The sequence below is a fragment of the Geospiza fortis genome, unplaced genomic scaffold, assembly GCF_000277835.1.
Source record: "Geospiza fortis unplaced genomic scaffold, GeoFor_1.0 scaffold7, whole genome shotgun sequence".
NCBI classification, from domain to species: domain Eukaryota; kingdom Metazoa; phylum Chordata; class Aves; order Passeriformes; family Thraupidae; genus Geospiza; species Geospiza fortis.
Genome location: NW_005054344.1, coordinates 5,447,599 through 5,464,514, shown reverse-complemented (window position 1 = coordinate 5,464,514; position 16,916 = coordinate 5,447,599). Strand labels below are relative to the sequence as shown.

The following is a 16,916-nucleotide window of genomic DNA, read 5'->3' as shown; positions in this document are numbered from 1 at the left end:
AGCGAGTGCCGTTTCCACAGTCGCCGGGCGAGTCTCCTCGCCGCCTTCCCGCGGCGGCGGACGGAGCCTGGCCCCCATAGCTGAGCTTCCTGGGCGCAGAGAGCGCTCCGGAGCACTAGAGGAAGCCTTGGGCTGCTCCTGAGGGGCCTCGGGCATTGCTGTCCTGCGCGGGTACGCCCTCGGCGCGCATTCGGGCTAAAGTTATTCCTTGTCTGGCCCTGAAGGACGAAGGAGTAACTAAGCAACCTGCTGAGGTAGTGCTCTAATGAACTCTTTTGGGGTGTTTTGGGGATAACCTGGTAAGACAGATGACTTAAAAGTCGCGTAAAACAGCTCGCCCGCACTGCGTTGCCCGTGTCGTGCCGTTCGTGGCCTTCTAGACCCTTTGTTGAGGTATTTGCTTATGTGTAAAAGCACCTCTGCCGTCCCAAACCACATTTAAAGGAAGGTGAACGTGCTATATGTGGCGTGGAGGTCTGGCTTTTTTGGTTTTTTTTTTGTCTGATTAATTTTTTTGTTGTTGTTTGGGGGTTTTTTGAGGTTTTAGTGTGGATTTCATGGTTGACTTTGACAGCCCCTTGAAAAAGGAATAGCATTTAAGTATCTGGAGAGGAGAGCAGAAGTTTAACAGTATAATAATAGCTGGGCTTGAAGTCACATAGCGACAGCCAAGGAACCTAGATAAATTATTGGAAAAGCCTGATGGTTTTGCTTTCTGCAGACACTATGGCTTTGGCTCATTTAAGTATTATGGAGTCTAAGAGTTTTGTTGCTGTCTTTGATGAGGAATTGGCAGCATTTTCCCAAGTCTTAAAGCAGCCTAATATTCAGATTTAGTGAAGTGGGTTAAACTCTTGTATGTAATGAGTTCAGTGTTAGTTATGGGATACTGAGAAGTGGAGGCCAAGTCATGTATGGTCAAATTCAAACTTGATGCAATGTTACATTGCTGCATGTGTGGGAGGCCAGCAAATATTTGTGTACTGCACAGTACTATGTAAATGTTGAATTTTACCTTGCTGTGCAACTGATGTTCATGTTCGTTTGCATGTTCAGTTGCAGGAGGTGGTCGCCTGTTTGAAAGGATTTGCAAGTGGTATTATAATGCAGCTGGGTTTAACAAATATGGTAAGTGTTTCACTGAGTTTTAAAAATTACAAATGTAACAGTTCTCAAACTGGTTGTGGTTCATAGCTGGCATATGTACATGCAGATTGGCATAAGTCCTTTTGATCAAAACTAGCTACTACTTCTGTGGCGGAAAAAAGTTGGCAATAGCTTCAATTATTTCTGTTATTTCCATTATTTCTGTGTTTGCTCATGTCCCAGTGAATTAACTTATAACAGCTAAGGCCAGGCTGGGGCAGTTGAAAAAACTTTCACAAAGCAGTCCTGAAAACTCAGTTATTTACATTTCCCCACCGAGTCACTTTCGCCAGCCAGTGTCTTCTACCCCACAGACTGCCCTTGAAACTGGAGAGGTTCCCACTGATAGTAGTCAGCCTATCTGCAGTACTTATGCAGAGTATCCAAAGTGCAAAAAGGATTATAGTTGTTCTGCCCTTTGTGTCACCATAACTTCAGCTGGCATCACTCTGGCCTGCACAGTGGTGGAATAGATGTCAAAACAGGACTTCCTTATGGAGAAGAGGGTCCATTAATGGTATTGCCTTCAGTTTATTCAGAGTTGTTACCAAGTTTGTTTCAACCATTTAGATGGCAGAACTGTTCTTGTATGACAAGAATCTGAGTATTTAGATGCTGCAATTTATTGCTCACCACAATACAAACAAATCTCTTAAAGGAAGTTAACATACCTGCCCTGGGGAAGTTAGAAAAAAAATGCAAGAAAACTGTAAACAAGTAGCTTAGGTCCTTCCTCCAGAGATGCAGTGCTTAATTCCTCTTTTATAATGCCTGTCTGCTGAAATTCTTACTTCTACTGCTTCTCTGGAAATGCCAGTAATAAATTAGAGAAGCGCTAAATGTAATATAGTGATTAAACTAGCAGCAGTACTCCTGTGCCTTTGAAATAAATTACAAAACTGAATTTAAAAATATGTGACTCAAATGAAATTTTTGTTTTATTGAGACACTACTGCCAAATCAGTCACATGAGATGAAAACCTTTAACCACAAGTCAGTTGGTATATTGTAGTAATCACCTTGGAATGCCACAGAAGTAATATTTTGTCCTATTTTGTTAATACTGGACCTTACAGAAAGGTTGGTTGAATTTCAAGAATCCTTTGTTCCACAGAAGGTGTGGGAGTGTGATTAGTTTTGAGAAGACTGGGTGGGTGTTTCTCTCTGATTTAACTTCTAATTTGGAGCTCACGCACCAAGATAGAGCTTTGGGTTTCCATAGCTTCATATAGTCAGCAGAGGTCTGGTCATCATGAACAGGGCAGTTCAGAGAAAAATTCTTCAGTACTGAGGGAGTCTCATCTGTGGCTGACTGACTCTAATGGATTCAGAGCTCTCAAAAACCCTTTACCTGGACATCTTTTACAGAGATACAAAATCAGATGCACAGAAGTTCACCCCTTAGATCCAGGGAAGTTTTTTTTCTGTATATGTATGTTTTCATGAAACACATTGAATTAAATACCCATTTTCCTTATTCCTTTTTAGGAAAAGGAGTGAAAAAAGTAAATGGAGTCTGTGAAAGTCAGTGTTTAGGATTGCATGTTCTCTCTGAGCAATTAGTGCCTCTCCTGGATTAGTTTGACTTTTCTTAATAATTTTGTGCTGGAAGTGTTTTGCCCATGGTACATGGGCAATTGTCAATCCTCAGTCTTACTGAAGAGCATTTATTCAGTGGTACTGTAAATTCTCCTTGGTGCAGGATTAATGCGGGATGATACATTGTATGAAGATGATGATGTGAAAGAAGCACTGAAGAGACTTCCAGAGCATCTGTACAACGAGAGAGTGTTCCGCATAAAACGAGCGCTGGACTTAAGCTTGAAACATCAGATCCTTCCCAAAGACCAGTGGGTGAAGTATGAAGAGGTATGTACATGCAGTGTTTCAAGGGGCAGCTCTTAAATGGCACCGCTGGGGCTGGTGATTGGGATTTCATTCTCTGGGGAGACACATGTTCACATGTTCTTTATAGTGAATGAGTCAGTAGCTCATGGAATACCTCTGGAAAACACTTTGGATTGCAGTTTAAAAATCTGGTTTTCTGTTTGAATTACTAAATTTTTCTCAGGATGACAGAAGCTTAAGGTGCACCTCAGAATCACAGCACATTGTTTGTGTTCAGACAAAATACTTCTTCCAAGCTGTCAGATAAAGAAATACAATGTAAATAGCTTTGAAATTCTTAAAAAAGTTCTCCTGCTTTTCTGATTAATTTCTTAATCTTGCAGAAAATCTTGAGCCAAAGCTTTTATTCATGAAGGTGCCAAAGAAGAATAATTTGAAGGGAAATCATGCATTAAAATAAGTGCCACCTTGTACTTTAAAAAAACAAACTGCACTTTCCTTATCAGATGTAACTAAATTTTATTTTTTGGTAATGAATTGGTTGACAGACTTTGCATCACTGTCCACCTCAGCTTTCTCCAGATTACCTGGCAGAGAGGAATTTTATCGTCAAACTTTTGATTATAGGAGAGTATAAAGGTATTAATGCATCTCTGAATAAGCAGAGGTTGTTTCTTTTAGTCCCATAGGTCATATTTAGGTAACTGCTGCATTGAATAATTGGTCACATATTTCCCCAAGCAGCAGTTTGCTTTGTAAGTGTTAAATATGGTCAGGGTGTTCTATCAAATACAAGTTTACAGTGCTGTTGAGAAGTTATGCTCAAAAAGAGATTATCTAGAGTATTTTTGTTGGACTTTGAACTAATTAAAGTGGATCTAGTACATTTGAGTATCTGCCAAAAGGAACACTGTTTCTAAAGGCACAGCTGGAAGCATCACTTTGCCTGCTAATATTGATGAGGTATTAGGAATTAGTGGTTGCTGCAGTAGAGAACTTGTCATCACAGACTTGGCAGATACAAAGTTTGCCTTTTCACGGTAAGTAAGGCTGGATTTTTTGTTTGTTTGTTTGTTTTCCTTGATAGGTTGGTCTTTAGTCAAACCTAGGAATGAATGAGAAAGAAATAATCTGTAGGAATGACTTGAGATGTTTCTGCACCTTGCTGTAAGTTTAAATATATTTCTTCTATATATCTCTTCTTTTTCAGGATCACCGTTATCTTGAACCATATCTAAAAGAAGTAATCCGTGAAAGACAAGAAAGGGAAGCATGGAACAAGAAGTAACTATTGAATCACTTCATGCAAATATCTAGATATTTCTGATCTTTTAAACATTTGGTTGTAGAAGTCCATAGGGAGGCAGTTGTGGGGCTGAGGAATACTGTTTCAGCTTGTTCATTGAGTCTGATCATCCAACTAAAATAAACATGTCAAGCTATAAAAATCTTGGAAGAGTTCTTTCTAAATGTTAACAAGCTAATGTTCGGATCTTTCCTGTGAGCATATACATTACACATTAGCTTAGTGGTATGTAGTCTTCATTCCAGCTTTTGATTCTTGCTCTTTTCATCATACAGCTGTTTTCTGCAGTAGTAGAATTAGGTAAGAAATGTTCAAGGCTGTTGGTGCTAGTTGCTCTCTTTATGTTAAAGAGGATTTAATATTCATTCATCAGTTATCACTGTGGACAACAATACTGAACCAGTGTTGATGTTACAATGGTATTGTGAGACAGCAGAGTGTAATATTCTGTGCATCCAAGCAGATATATATTGTAAAAATGGAAAATATAGATGATTCCTTCATCATAAAATAGGAAATGTTTCACTAACTTTTTATACCATGTACATTGTTAAGCCTTAAAAACTATTTTCATGTAAACCATAATGACTGTCTCACTTCAGGTTTTTGAGACTTTTTATTCTTTTAAAGAGTAAAAGTGGTATTCTGATGTGCTTTAAACATAGCACTTAACACAGTTAACTTCTCACGGGTTTGTTTCATCACCTAAAGCATGCTCTGGTTTTTAGTGATTTGTATCCAGAAAATACTGGCCCTTACTGGCTGAAAACCTGGAGTTTAGTCTTCTGTAATTCAATGGTAGTGTGAATTTGAGACAGATACTGGTATAAAGCATGAAATTCAGAGCCTGTTGTGTAACCTTCTGCATAAAATACAGAATCTTGCATGATGGCCTCAAGGTTTGCTTTTCTCCTTTTGTTGTGCATGCTTGTCTGCCAAATACAACACTCAGTTTACCAAAAGAAAAAGGAGCAAACCACCTCTGCAGTTTTTAATTGGTATGCCCAAATAATAACTCTGTTGCTAACATTCCCTTGCTTGCTTAAGTCCCTTACATCTGTAGGATGTATACAGCGATCCCTCAGAACTTGACAGCCTGATGTGGCAAAACAAAATTCTGCAAAAATACCTTCATTGCCAATATTCCTCTAAAGTCTGCATGGAAAATATATTAAGAATTTGAGGTTTCGTTTTTCTCCTGGAGTAAAATCTAATAATTGAACCATACATAATTTGATGTGTTTTTAGGAACTTCATGATTTTCTTCCAAGAGACAAATAGGGCACGAAGTTTCACAGTTCTCTTTATGGAATTATTAGAATCTAGCTTTCTAATGAAATTAGAACTATTTCATTATCTCTTAGAATTATATTAGAAGACTTAATTACATAGTGAAAGTAGTACTTCAAAAGCATAGCTGGTCAAATTTCTCCTAAAGCTAGAATCTGCTTATTTGACTACAGGTTTTGATTAAGAAAAAAGCCTGTCAAAAATTACTTGCTTTATACAAAAGGGCTTTGTTGGCACAAGGTGCTTAAAAATAGGCTGACCTTTGAGGGAAGAGAAAAGCGGCCGCACCACAGTTGGCCTAAACCATCTGAAATCACTTTACTCTCAAATGTAACATCTTAAATAGTCAGAGATGAGTAGTAGAAGTTAATAAAAGCATCTCTCCAAGTGTTCTTTTGGGCACCTTAAGGGAGAGAGGAAAAAGGAAACTATCCTGTTAAGAGCTAAGCTGTCAAGAGCTTTCCTGTTCACTGAAGCTTCATTTAGATGAGTTTTCAGATGCTTCTGATTTGGATTGATAATTTTTAACTTTAAATTTCCATAATGTCTGAAGTAGTCTTCTGTCAAAGCATTTTGAAAAATTTACTATTGTCTAGTTGTATCTTGGAAGGCTATTAGTAAGGAAAATGTTATTTACCATTTTTTGGCAGAGATGGTGTGCATTTGAAACATTTAGTAGTATCTAAAAATGATGAGAAGTAGGGAAGAGGGAGGTTGGTGTAAGAGTGGCATCTATTGCCTGGGAACCAGGAGCTATAGAAGCTTTGTGTTAGAGACCAAACTCTTCTTTAGGATATGTGGTGTGAGATCTGTATGCTTCTGCTACTGGCTAATGAATGAGTAGCTTGGGAGACATTTCATGTTTCACCTTCTGGTGTTCTCCTCTATGCACACTGAGTTGACAAGCATTAATCTTAGCCAGAAGAAATGGGAGTTTTCTTGTATGTAAGATTTGAATCCTGCTGGTGACAAGCTGGAAGGTCAGCCTGATTCCCAATTTTGAATGCTTAAAAATGTGTGGGATGGGAAGGAATGCATTTGCAAAAATGGAGTTTCAGAGCTGCAATTTCACTGTATTGATTCTACCCCACCTGTCCATCTCTCTGTGGGATCCTGCTCTCTGAATCATCCCAGCCTGTGCAGCCATCAGCTTGCTATCTGCAAAGCTGCCTCATTTTAAGGAAAAGCTTAGTAAGAGTAAAGGGGGTCAGATAGCTAGAGGGGGAAGGAAAGGAGAAAGGAAAGGAAAGGAAAGGAAAGGAAAGGAAAGGAAAGGGGAAAGGAAAAAGGAAGGGGAAAGGGAAAAGGAAAGAAGAGAAAAATGAGTCTGATGCAGAAGGAAAGAACACTCTGCATTGGAGAACTATGATTTCTTTATTCAGCTATCACAAGGTTCTTCTGTAATACTAAGCAAGACACTTAGTTCACAGAAGCTCCATGAGAATTTTGCTAATATATCTCTGCTTAGAGCTACATCTGCAGAAGTGCAGAGTAATCACATCTATGTCTGGGTTCAGTTCATTGGTTCTGAAAATATTAGGTGTAAGTGTTGGTATTTATCCATACACACAATAGTTACTACAGGTGGTGGTAGCAGGAGCAAATTTCACAGGGATTCTCACTGTCCTCATTCCTCTGGTGGTAAGTGCAAAAATACTTACATAGAAGATGATGTATTTGTAGCCTGTACCTGGTACTTTTCTGAAACAGTTTCTGAATGAGAAGAGTGCCTAAAATGTGAACCTGCAATTTAAGGTCATATCATCGTGTACAATGCAACAGCAAATCTTGCATGTCCTTATTCCTGATTTCAGGAAACCTTCACCTTTGTTAATGTAGTTTTTTGGATATAAATTTTGTAGGGATTCCATAAATTACTGAGGTGTTTTTGTAGTTCACCACATCCAAATTATGTGTGTAAAATTTAAGAGTGTGAGCTGACATTGCAGTTTGATGATAGTTTTAGCTTAAATTATTCTTCATCACTTTTGAGCAAACCTGTGCTTCACTTGAAGTTCTGTTTATTAAATACATAATGAAATATAAGAATACATTTTGATTGCTGAAGATCATGTTTGCTATGTCAGACTGATTTCCTTAAATTTTGAATTGGTCAACCCCAAAACAATGGATTTTTTTCAGCACTGTAACAAGAAACATATGCTTGTTTTACATCCAACTTCCATCTGAAAGAGAGCTACAGCAGATACAAATCCCATAAGAATTTTGATGAAACATCGTGCTTGTCATTTTAGTGGAAGCGTTTTAGCATTAGTATGGTAAACACATTCTGACTTGAGGCATTTTTTCTCTAGATAGCAAAGGTCAGAGGTGACCTTCAGGATTTCTCCAGTGTTGGCAGTCGGTTTTCATGGACTGAAACTGTGGCCAGGGCAAGGGCTGTTCCTGGGCAGCAGAACAGGCAGAGGCAACCCCTCCAGGGTGACACCAGAGTGACTTCACTTCTCATAACCTCTCTTGGCTATCTAGGGCCCAAAGGGCTAGCATCTTGAAAAATTGTAGGCCACGAACTTTATTGTAAACAGTTTGTGTTAGCATCTAAATACCATGGGGCCTGATCCCTAAACTGCTTCCTCAAACTCCCCTGCAGGCCATGTGGAGCTGTAAGCTTCCTTCAGTGTCAAGAAGTCCCTGACTCAGCCAGAACCTCTGCTGATGTTACTGGGATGAGGTGACAGGGAAGTGTGCTGTCCCAAGGTGCAGAAAGCATCTGCACCTCTGCCTTCCTGGCAAGGTATGTGTTAAGACATGTCTGGAGAAGGAGCCCTCAATGCCTTCTGCTCACTGGTGATTTAATGCTAGGTTATGCTGGCAGCCTGTCAGCTCAATTACTTTTTCTTCACAAAAGATGTGGATTCACAGTTCCCTTCCTGGTGAATGCTTACATATTTTACATAATATTTACATATTTTCTGGAGTGCAAGTGGGACTATTAATTCTTTTGGTTATCTCTCTTCTGCTATGAAAGATCTGATAAGCTATACCAGGAGACACGAGGACTCAAATCAGTTGCTTAGAGCTTTTATCCAGGCTGGTTTATGATGTGCTTCAAAACAAGGGCAATGCCTGACTCCACCTGCCTAGAGGCACTTGCCTGTCTGGGCAATTACTGCCCACCAGCTTCTGCCCTGCTCTCTCCTGTAGTACCTGAGCCCTGGCACTGGATCAGGGAGATAGGCCAGGGGCTTGAGTGAGGAATGCAGGATGGGTGAGGGGTTGAGGTAGACCCAGGATTAGGGAATCATGTGCAGAGATCTGAAGGAAGTATAGGGAGTATAAATTGACCTCAATCCCCTTTGCCTGCTTTGGAGGTGCATGCTGAGGATGAGGTGGAGTTGATGCATTTATGTGCAAACATGTGGTTTAATAAATTTTGGGAAATGGGACCACTGAGTATAAGCATGTGGAGAGAGGTATGAGGTAGTTTGACAAAGGCAAAGGTGCTTTTCAGGCCATTGCAGAGAGTGACACCTGTGTGTTCTAACTTTGGGAATGCCAAGTTCATGGCACTCTTTGAGGCTTAAGTTTTCCCTAAAGAATATTTAAAGATCATCCACTGAACCTTACTGTGAGTGGAACCCAAGCTGTCCTTCCCCTGCCTCCAGGGTGCCCAGACATGGCTTCAGAATCCACCTCCTGTGGCCCAACCTCAACTGTCTCTTTCATGAAAACCAGAACATCTTCAAGAAGATGCCCCCACAGTTACAGGGTAGGTCTGAGTTTTGGATGCTTACATCTCTGCTGAAAAGAGGAGCACTGGATCTCTCTTCCAAAGCCTAAGCAAGTGCTGGAATTGTTGTTGCTGCTTTATGAGAGTGTGCTGCTTTGGTTCCTGTGCTGGGAAAGGACCTGGAGCCTGAAACCTGATCAGAAGGAGGTAACTCAGCACAGCTGGGCTGTGCTCTCCTCAGCCCTTCCTAAAGTGGTTCCCCACTGGCCTGCATGGATCTGGTTCTTTGTGTCTAAATCTTCTGGATTGCAAGGGGCGGCTGCATAGTGAGACATGGAGTTAAGCACTGCTGCACTCAGTATTCCAACACCTAAGCCCTTTTATGAAGCCTCATACTCCCACTGTGGCCTAGCAGATTGAAATGATTGTTTATAAGCAGCAAAGTTCAGAGTCCAAAGCTCAGATCTCTTCGAGGCACTTCAGAGGGTTTTCTGTCTGCAAGTTGCGTTCCCCAGTGGAGTATTAGTTTAAAAAGATACTATTATGAAATAGTCATAAAAGCAGCTTGATCTGTTTGGTTTGCTTCAATTAACTAAAAATTCTCCAAGTTCTCCACGTTTCTCAGTGCAGTCTCTCATCCTGAAGAAGGTGGGTGAAAACTCCATCAATGTGCAAGTGAGCCCTCAGCAATGCTCAGCACTCAGCCAGCCTGCTGGAGCTCCCCACACTGTCATGGCAGGGTAGAGGTGGCTCTGCTAAAAAGCAAGATGCATCCTGCTGCCAGGTGAGGCTTGGCTCAGCCCTGCTCTGCACGCTGCAAAAGCCAAGGTACCAGAGGAAGGGTGAGATCATCATTTCAGAGCTCTGTGGAGGCAGTCATCCCTGCCTAGGAGCAGCTGGGCACCTAGGCCAGGGCAAAGTCAGGACATGGGGCTGCACTGACAGCAGCTAGACATGTTTTATTTATATATTTTATATAGCAACAACACAAAAAAATCTAGAGAAAAATAAAAGTAACAGACCATATTTCCTTTCAGAAGTACAGCTTTGATTTTTATCTGGTCACAGACTCTTGCGCTTTCTCATGGAAAGGAGAGGTGCAGTCACCTTCACCTTTGGAGTTCTGGGGGATCTCTTTCATGAATTTCCATCCTTAGCTTTTCATAAGTATACCAAATCCAGTGGTGCATCTGAACATGTCCAAAACAGCCATTAAAGCCTTATTCAACAGTACTTCAAAAAGAACAAGAGGAAGTATGCTTTGAAAGGGGACTTCTCCTCCAGCAACTTCCACCCAGCACTTTAAAAACACATAAGGCACAATAAAGCACGTGTTGACATAAGTGAGCCTCAAAAAAACCATTGGACTATTTTGAAGGAGTATAATCTTAAGTGAGGAGAGTTATCATCCTTCACCCAGCAAAACAATTACATCAGTGCAGCTTGGACTGGGATCTGCCTTAAGATCTCCCAGATGTTGCAAATGGTGTAGTTGCTGATCAGTTGCCCTGGGTAATTATAAGCTGTCAGATGGAGGAGGGGATGTTGGTTCTCAAATGAAACAACATAAAAGCTTTTTGGGGAATTGTAGAGAGGAAGATCCACTGTTCACAGCTGACACCAAGAGCCACAACAGTCTCTGCTTGTGCCTGAGTGGATGTGTCTCAGAGCCTATCTCAAACCTGAGCTATGCTGCATAGAGATGAGCCCTGCAGCAAGGGATTTGCTGTGGACTGATCCTAGCAAATCTGCTCAGAAATCATTTTAGCAGAATCTCCTAGCCTAGAATGAGGGACCTGCTGCCCACCTCACTAGCAGAAACCCATCTGATCCTGAGGAAGCAGATACCAGCCCTTACACTCAAGTGGAAAGAGGCAACCTGGGTAAAAACTGCCACTTTGCTGGCCCTGGGGGAAATCAGCTTTCCCAGCCGCAGGGCTGGTCCCCTGCTCAGACCTGGCCTGAGCAGCTGGAGGACAGAGCTCCAGATGAGGTGTAGGTGCTGTGCTGCAGCGCAGCAAGAGTTCATGACTCTGGGAGCTGCAAGAAGATGGGGAGCAGGTCCCTGACGCTGTAGCTGGGTGACTCAAACACTTACCAGAGCCTGTCCCCAGCTCCAAGGTTCATTTTTGTGCAGTTTCTCTGAAGCATTTTCTGTTTGTAGCACAAACAAGCAGTGGGAATGGCGAGTTTATGCCAGAAGTAAGCCCGTCTCCTCTCCTCGTTGCATGTGACTGCTACCTCCCTTAAACACACCACCAGGTCACTGGATTCATGGAGCATGCTCAGGTCATCAGTGACCCTCTGCTCAGCCCCTTGAAGGATTTGGGAAGGTATCAGCATCCTGAATGGCCTTTGGAATTCAGCTGGGAGATGCTTCAGCCTTAGAAAGAGAGGGGATTTTGGAAATCTCCCATGCTGGTGTTTCCATGGGTAACATGAATTGGTGAACTGCCTCTCCAAGGCCCCTTCTGAGAGCCCCAGATCACAGTCCCACTGGGGTCCAGCCGTGCATCAGTCCAAGTGGTGAGTATCTGGGGTGTCCATCCAGCTCCCTGCAGCCCAGGGCATGTGACAGATCCATGTTTGCCAGCTTGCAGCTGTGCCTCAGGCTGTGAACAAGGGCAGGGGAAAGCATAGGGAGGGTGAGGAAGCTGGATGGCAGCAACCACCCCCACATGGCCTGCCTGGGGTGGTGAGCAGCAAACAGCAGCAGCAGCTAACGCTGCCCAGTGCCACGGCAGAGGGAACACAGGCTCCAAGCCCATGGCTCTGTCCTCTGTTACCAGCACTTTGCTGCTTCCCCACCACCTGCCAGGAACCAGTTCAGGAACCAGTGAGGTTCCTGAACCCCTGTACAGACAGAGATGCACTCAGGGAGGGTGTACTCAGCCACCACCCTTGCAAGGGCTGCCCAGTGCCAGAGATGCAGGTGGCTTCATCAGCACACAAGGGTGACAAGCTCAGTATTAGGTCAGCTACACAAAAATGACCCCCTGGCAATGCCAATGCCCTAGGTGGAGGGTTGGCTTTGTCCTGGACACAATCATAACAGTAGGGAAAAACACATCACCCATCTCCAGCATCACCAATCAAGGCCAGCTCACCCTGACGCAAGGTGGGGCTGTGCTGTAACAGTACAAGCACCACCAGAATGTCCTGGCATTGTCTTCTTCCCTTTTTTAATTTCATTTTTCAGGATGACAACACTTTAGAGGTTTATGACCAACAGGAGAATTTACTACTAAGTCATATACTGATGTAATGAAATCTAATATATGCTGTGTAATGAGTTATGAGATGTTATTTAGTTTCAGGGTTTTATTACTTCAATCAGTTATGACCATATTTCCTTTTATATGATTGCTCACCCTTTAAACATACCAGATGACTGTATAAAGAACACCTAATAAAGTCTGGAGATGTTAAAATATAAATGTTTTAATTTTTGCCATAAATTTGTTTTAATTCTACCAATGGTGGCTTTTGCACTGGAGGCGCTGCAGTCCTTGTTAGCAGTGCAGACCCTGGTAGTGTTGACTTGTTCCTTTGTGGGAAGGAGCTGGACAACTGTGCTTCATTACAAAGCACAGTTAGTCATCAACGTACATCCTTGGTAGGATATGGTATACACATCCTTGGTATACACAGAAATGGGAAGTTTTTCAGAATATAAACAAATGAAAGACAACACTGATCTATGATAGAAGTCATTATCTTAATTAACCTCTCATATTTACCCTTGCAATTGCAACATACACATGCCCTGGTTTCTACCAGTCTTCAAGAAGGGAGGATCACGCTTATAGTCTTCAGTATCAAGATCAGAACCAGGGATGTTCTGCCCATGTACCATTTGGCAATCCTCCCAATTTTTCCACATTTATGCATTGTATTCTAAAGTCTTTTGGGATAATGTCATGGCAGTGGAATTACATAGCTGTAAAATAAGATCAGGATCAAGTCTTTAATAAATCAATGTTTTAGCAAGCAAAGGACAATTGCAGGAGTAGAGTTTCAGTTGTGATGTGTTCATGGTGAGTGTGGAGTTCTCAGAAATTATTGTAGAATGTATTTTATGATGTTAACAACTCTGCAGTAAGAGTTTGTGTCCAAGTGGATACCAACTGGTGTAAGACTGCAGCGTACAGCTGCCCTCTGGTGAGCCACCCACTCCTGGGGATGCAGAGGTCTCCAGCTGCTGGCTGGGGTCCTGCAGGGGTGTCACTTGCCTGGACATGGCACTTACATATAACAGATCTAATTACAACATTCTAATTTCCTGCCCACCTCTGCACCAGGCAGCACCCCCATGATTTGCTGAAGCAGGTGGAAGTCCCTGCTGCGGGGTCCAGGGCAGGGGAAGCCAGGCTGTGCTGTGCTGCTGCACTGCTGCTGAGCTGGCAGGAAAGAGCCTGGTAAACCTCGGCCACTGTACAGGTTCTCTTGGCCAGCTTCAAGGGGGAGAAAACTGCCTTTTAATTACATTTTAATTTAGTGTTTGCAGCAACCAGAAATATTTTCATCATGTTTAATCTGCTGTGACTGTGGCTGCCATGTGTGTCATGGCCCAAGGATGTCTTTGTAGGGATGATCCCTGCTGCTGTGTTGCCTGCAGCAGAAAGGTACCAGAGGCCCAATTTGACAGAAGTTCCATGCCCATCTCCATCTCCATGCCAGCCTCCGAGTCCTGTCTGTGACCAGCCTGTGCCTTGTTTTAGCTGTGGGTAGTATTACTGCCAAATGTATTCCCTTCCTTCCAATTCTGGAAGGCAGGGTGTCAACTCAGAAGAGTCCTTCTGGACAGCTGTTTATCAATTCCATGGTTTTTAGTTGTATGTACATCAATATGCTTTACTTCTTCCAGTATTTATTCAATTATTGATAGAGATACTAACAGAAGGGAAAAATTTCTAAGTGATCCATCTTACTTCTCCATTCTACTAAGCTCTATTGCTAATTGCATAAATTTTAGGAGAACTATAGCAAGAAATGAAATAAAGAATTTACTATTCACAGTTCCAGGCTAATAATTCAGCCAAAGAGAATCATACATCAAATAAATGGCCAAGTGTACTTTAAATGTGTCTTTGTACAGTAACAAGGCAGAATTTAATCCCATTAAGAAAATGTTGGCAGTGGCTTGGAGTTTGGGAGTATGCCACTGAACTGTCCTGCTGTAACCTTGGATGTAGGAAAAGTTGAGACAAAGCAGCATACTCAGTTTGACACATCTTTGCCCTTTAGGTCCTTAATGATGCAGTGATTTACTGAAACATTTGATATTGTTTAGCTGCAGAAATTATCTCATACGTGGAAGCTAAGCAATAACATGCTTGCTGAATCTGCCCTATCTGCTGCTTCATAAGCAAAGTTTATTTGCAGCTCCATAAAATACAGATTTCTGAGTTTTCTCAAAAAAGCAAGTCCACATACTAATTTGTGAGAAACAAAATCTTTGTTCCATATATCTTATTTAAAGAATAAAAAGACAGGTGGGTTAATATCTCACTCACCAAGGATTTAAGAAAAACATTTTTTCCTCAGGTTTTAGTTTTCATCTGGGTTACTCTGCTTTTACTTTGCCCCCATTGTTCTCAGAAGGATCCAGAGTACTTCTCTTCTCCAGGTACTTTGTGTGTGGCACTTTGCTGCCAAAACAATTGACTTCTTTCTAATTAAGAAGGATTTAATATTTACCTTAAAAAAAAATAGTATGGCTAGATACATTTCTCATGACCACATATTGTATCCTTGGAGTTTTAGCTGTGGATCTGGGGGAAAATACTCTGTGAATTAATGAAAGCATTAGATTTTCAAGACAAAATCACAGCTCATTCAGTATAACCTACCTCCAGCAGCATGCTGGGGGCTCAGTGCTGCTGCTCTGGAGTGCCCCCCACACTGCTTCTGCTCCTCCCCATGCACACAGCTTTCTTCCCTTCTGCTGGTGTGGCACCTACCTGATTCTCCAAGCATGGAAGGAAAATGGGTGCTTTGAGTGTTACTAAAATGCACAAACACCATGAGTTGGAAGTATCAATATTCAGTGCCATCCTCTATTGAAAGTCTTGCCCCTAAAGTATCATCTATGTGGTTTCCCTCCACTGTTACTTGCAATATCAGATTGTTATGTGGAATGAATCACTTGACAGAGCTTTGTGTCTCTTTGTCCTGCAACAGCTTCTAGAAAGATTCAAACTGGCAGTTTCTGTAATAAGACATGAGGAAATATATCTGAAAAGTGCATATGTTTTATAGTCACAAGGTCAGAGAGCACCCATACATCAGGGGCTACAGTGGGGAATAAGAGGGTAACTATATGCCTAACACACAAACATGAATGATTATTTTTTAGCTCTCATCCTCTGGCATTTACTGTCAAACCAAAGAGGAAAAAAAAAATGCTGCCTCCTTTCTGTGTGATTGTAGGAGTCTTCACTTCATAGAACACCGTTCAGAAACCACAGGAAGCAAATAGTGTGGCCCATAGAGATGGGGTAGCCCCATTTCTCTTGCACTAGTCCCAGTGCTAAGGATCTGGCAGAGATGCTCAAAGAGGCTGTGCTCCCGTGCTGGCAGCCCCATGGTCATGGCCAGGATGGGGTGACCGTGCTGCTTCCAGCAGATTTGCTTCAAGGAGCAGAGGGGCAGCACAGCAGGGTGGGGGGGTGTGCCCGAGCAGGGCTCAGCACCAGCACTGGCTTCTAAGGGGCTCTTTGCTGCCGACAGCCTGGTGTTGATGTTTTAAGGGCAGCTTGCTGTCAGTGGAGGTAATATGACAAAAAATTAGGTAGGCAAGAGGGATTAAAACATGTACAATATTGCAGAACTTGTTAGGCTCAATTACACAAGTCAGGAACAAGTGGAGTGTTTGAAGACCTGGAAATAATTCCAATTTGTCATACCAGGAGACTCCTTCCCAGAAACCGGCTGTGTAAGCAGAGGCAAGTCCACCATATGGAGAACAGATGTCTCAAGGGAGCTGAAAAGAAGATACTTTGCTAGTACTAAAAATATTCAGTATGAGGAGGTGATAACAAGTGCTTCTAAAGAAGAAGCAATTATTTATCATTGGGTAGACAATTTTTACTGTTTCCTCGAACACAAACCTATATACTTAAATAATCTCAGACTGCCAGAGTGAAGAGGCACTGATTCACAGCTTGGGGTAGAAACTATAATAATAAGCAGATTGCACATCTTGTTTAAACATCTGATTTTTAAAGCATATTTTATCACAGTCTGTATAACTCTGAAAAAAATAGAAGAAAGGAAGAAGAAAGGAAGTCAGAAGACAATGAGTTGTTGGTATACAGTTGTTTTAATGTACAAAGCAGTGTGGTTGCCTTTACCATTTGCAGCTTGGATGTTTTACTTTTTTCCCTTTAATTAGGAACTGTCATGGAGGTTGACTCAGTTTGCAACTCACTTTTGTTAGAACGGTGTCTGTGAGAGCGGCCTCCAAGATCAAATCTGCTAAAACATCAGGAATGAGACTTGAGAGAAGCACTTAATCACTGCCTCTGGGTGCCTTAGGAGATGTGCTAAGGGAAGATCCAACTGAGCAAGGAAGCCCAAGGACTGCTTGAACTGGAGCTCTGCAATGACTTGCTCTATGAGCAAAAGCATGCA

General features: G+C 42.0%; 1 protein-coding gene across 1 annotated transcript; it reads left to right on the top strand.

The window, feature by feature from the left end:
- Positions 1-113: 113 nt before the first annotated feature.
- On the top strand, positions 114-7,641 carry LOC102044067 (cytochrome b-c1 complex subunit 7). The gene is made up of 4 exons (XM_005422910.2): positions 114-254; positions 1,057-1,128; positions 2,849-3,015; positions 4,205-7,641. Exons 3-4 carry the CDS (start codon positions 2,854-2,856, stop codon positions 4,280-4,282), a joined length of 240 nt encoding a protein of 79 aa, XP_005422967.1. The 5' UTR covers positions 114-254; positions 1,057-1,128; positions 2,849-2,853; the 3' UTR covers positions 4,283-7,641.
- The last annotated feature ends 9,275 nt before the right edge of the window (positions 7,642-16,916 follow it).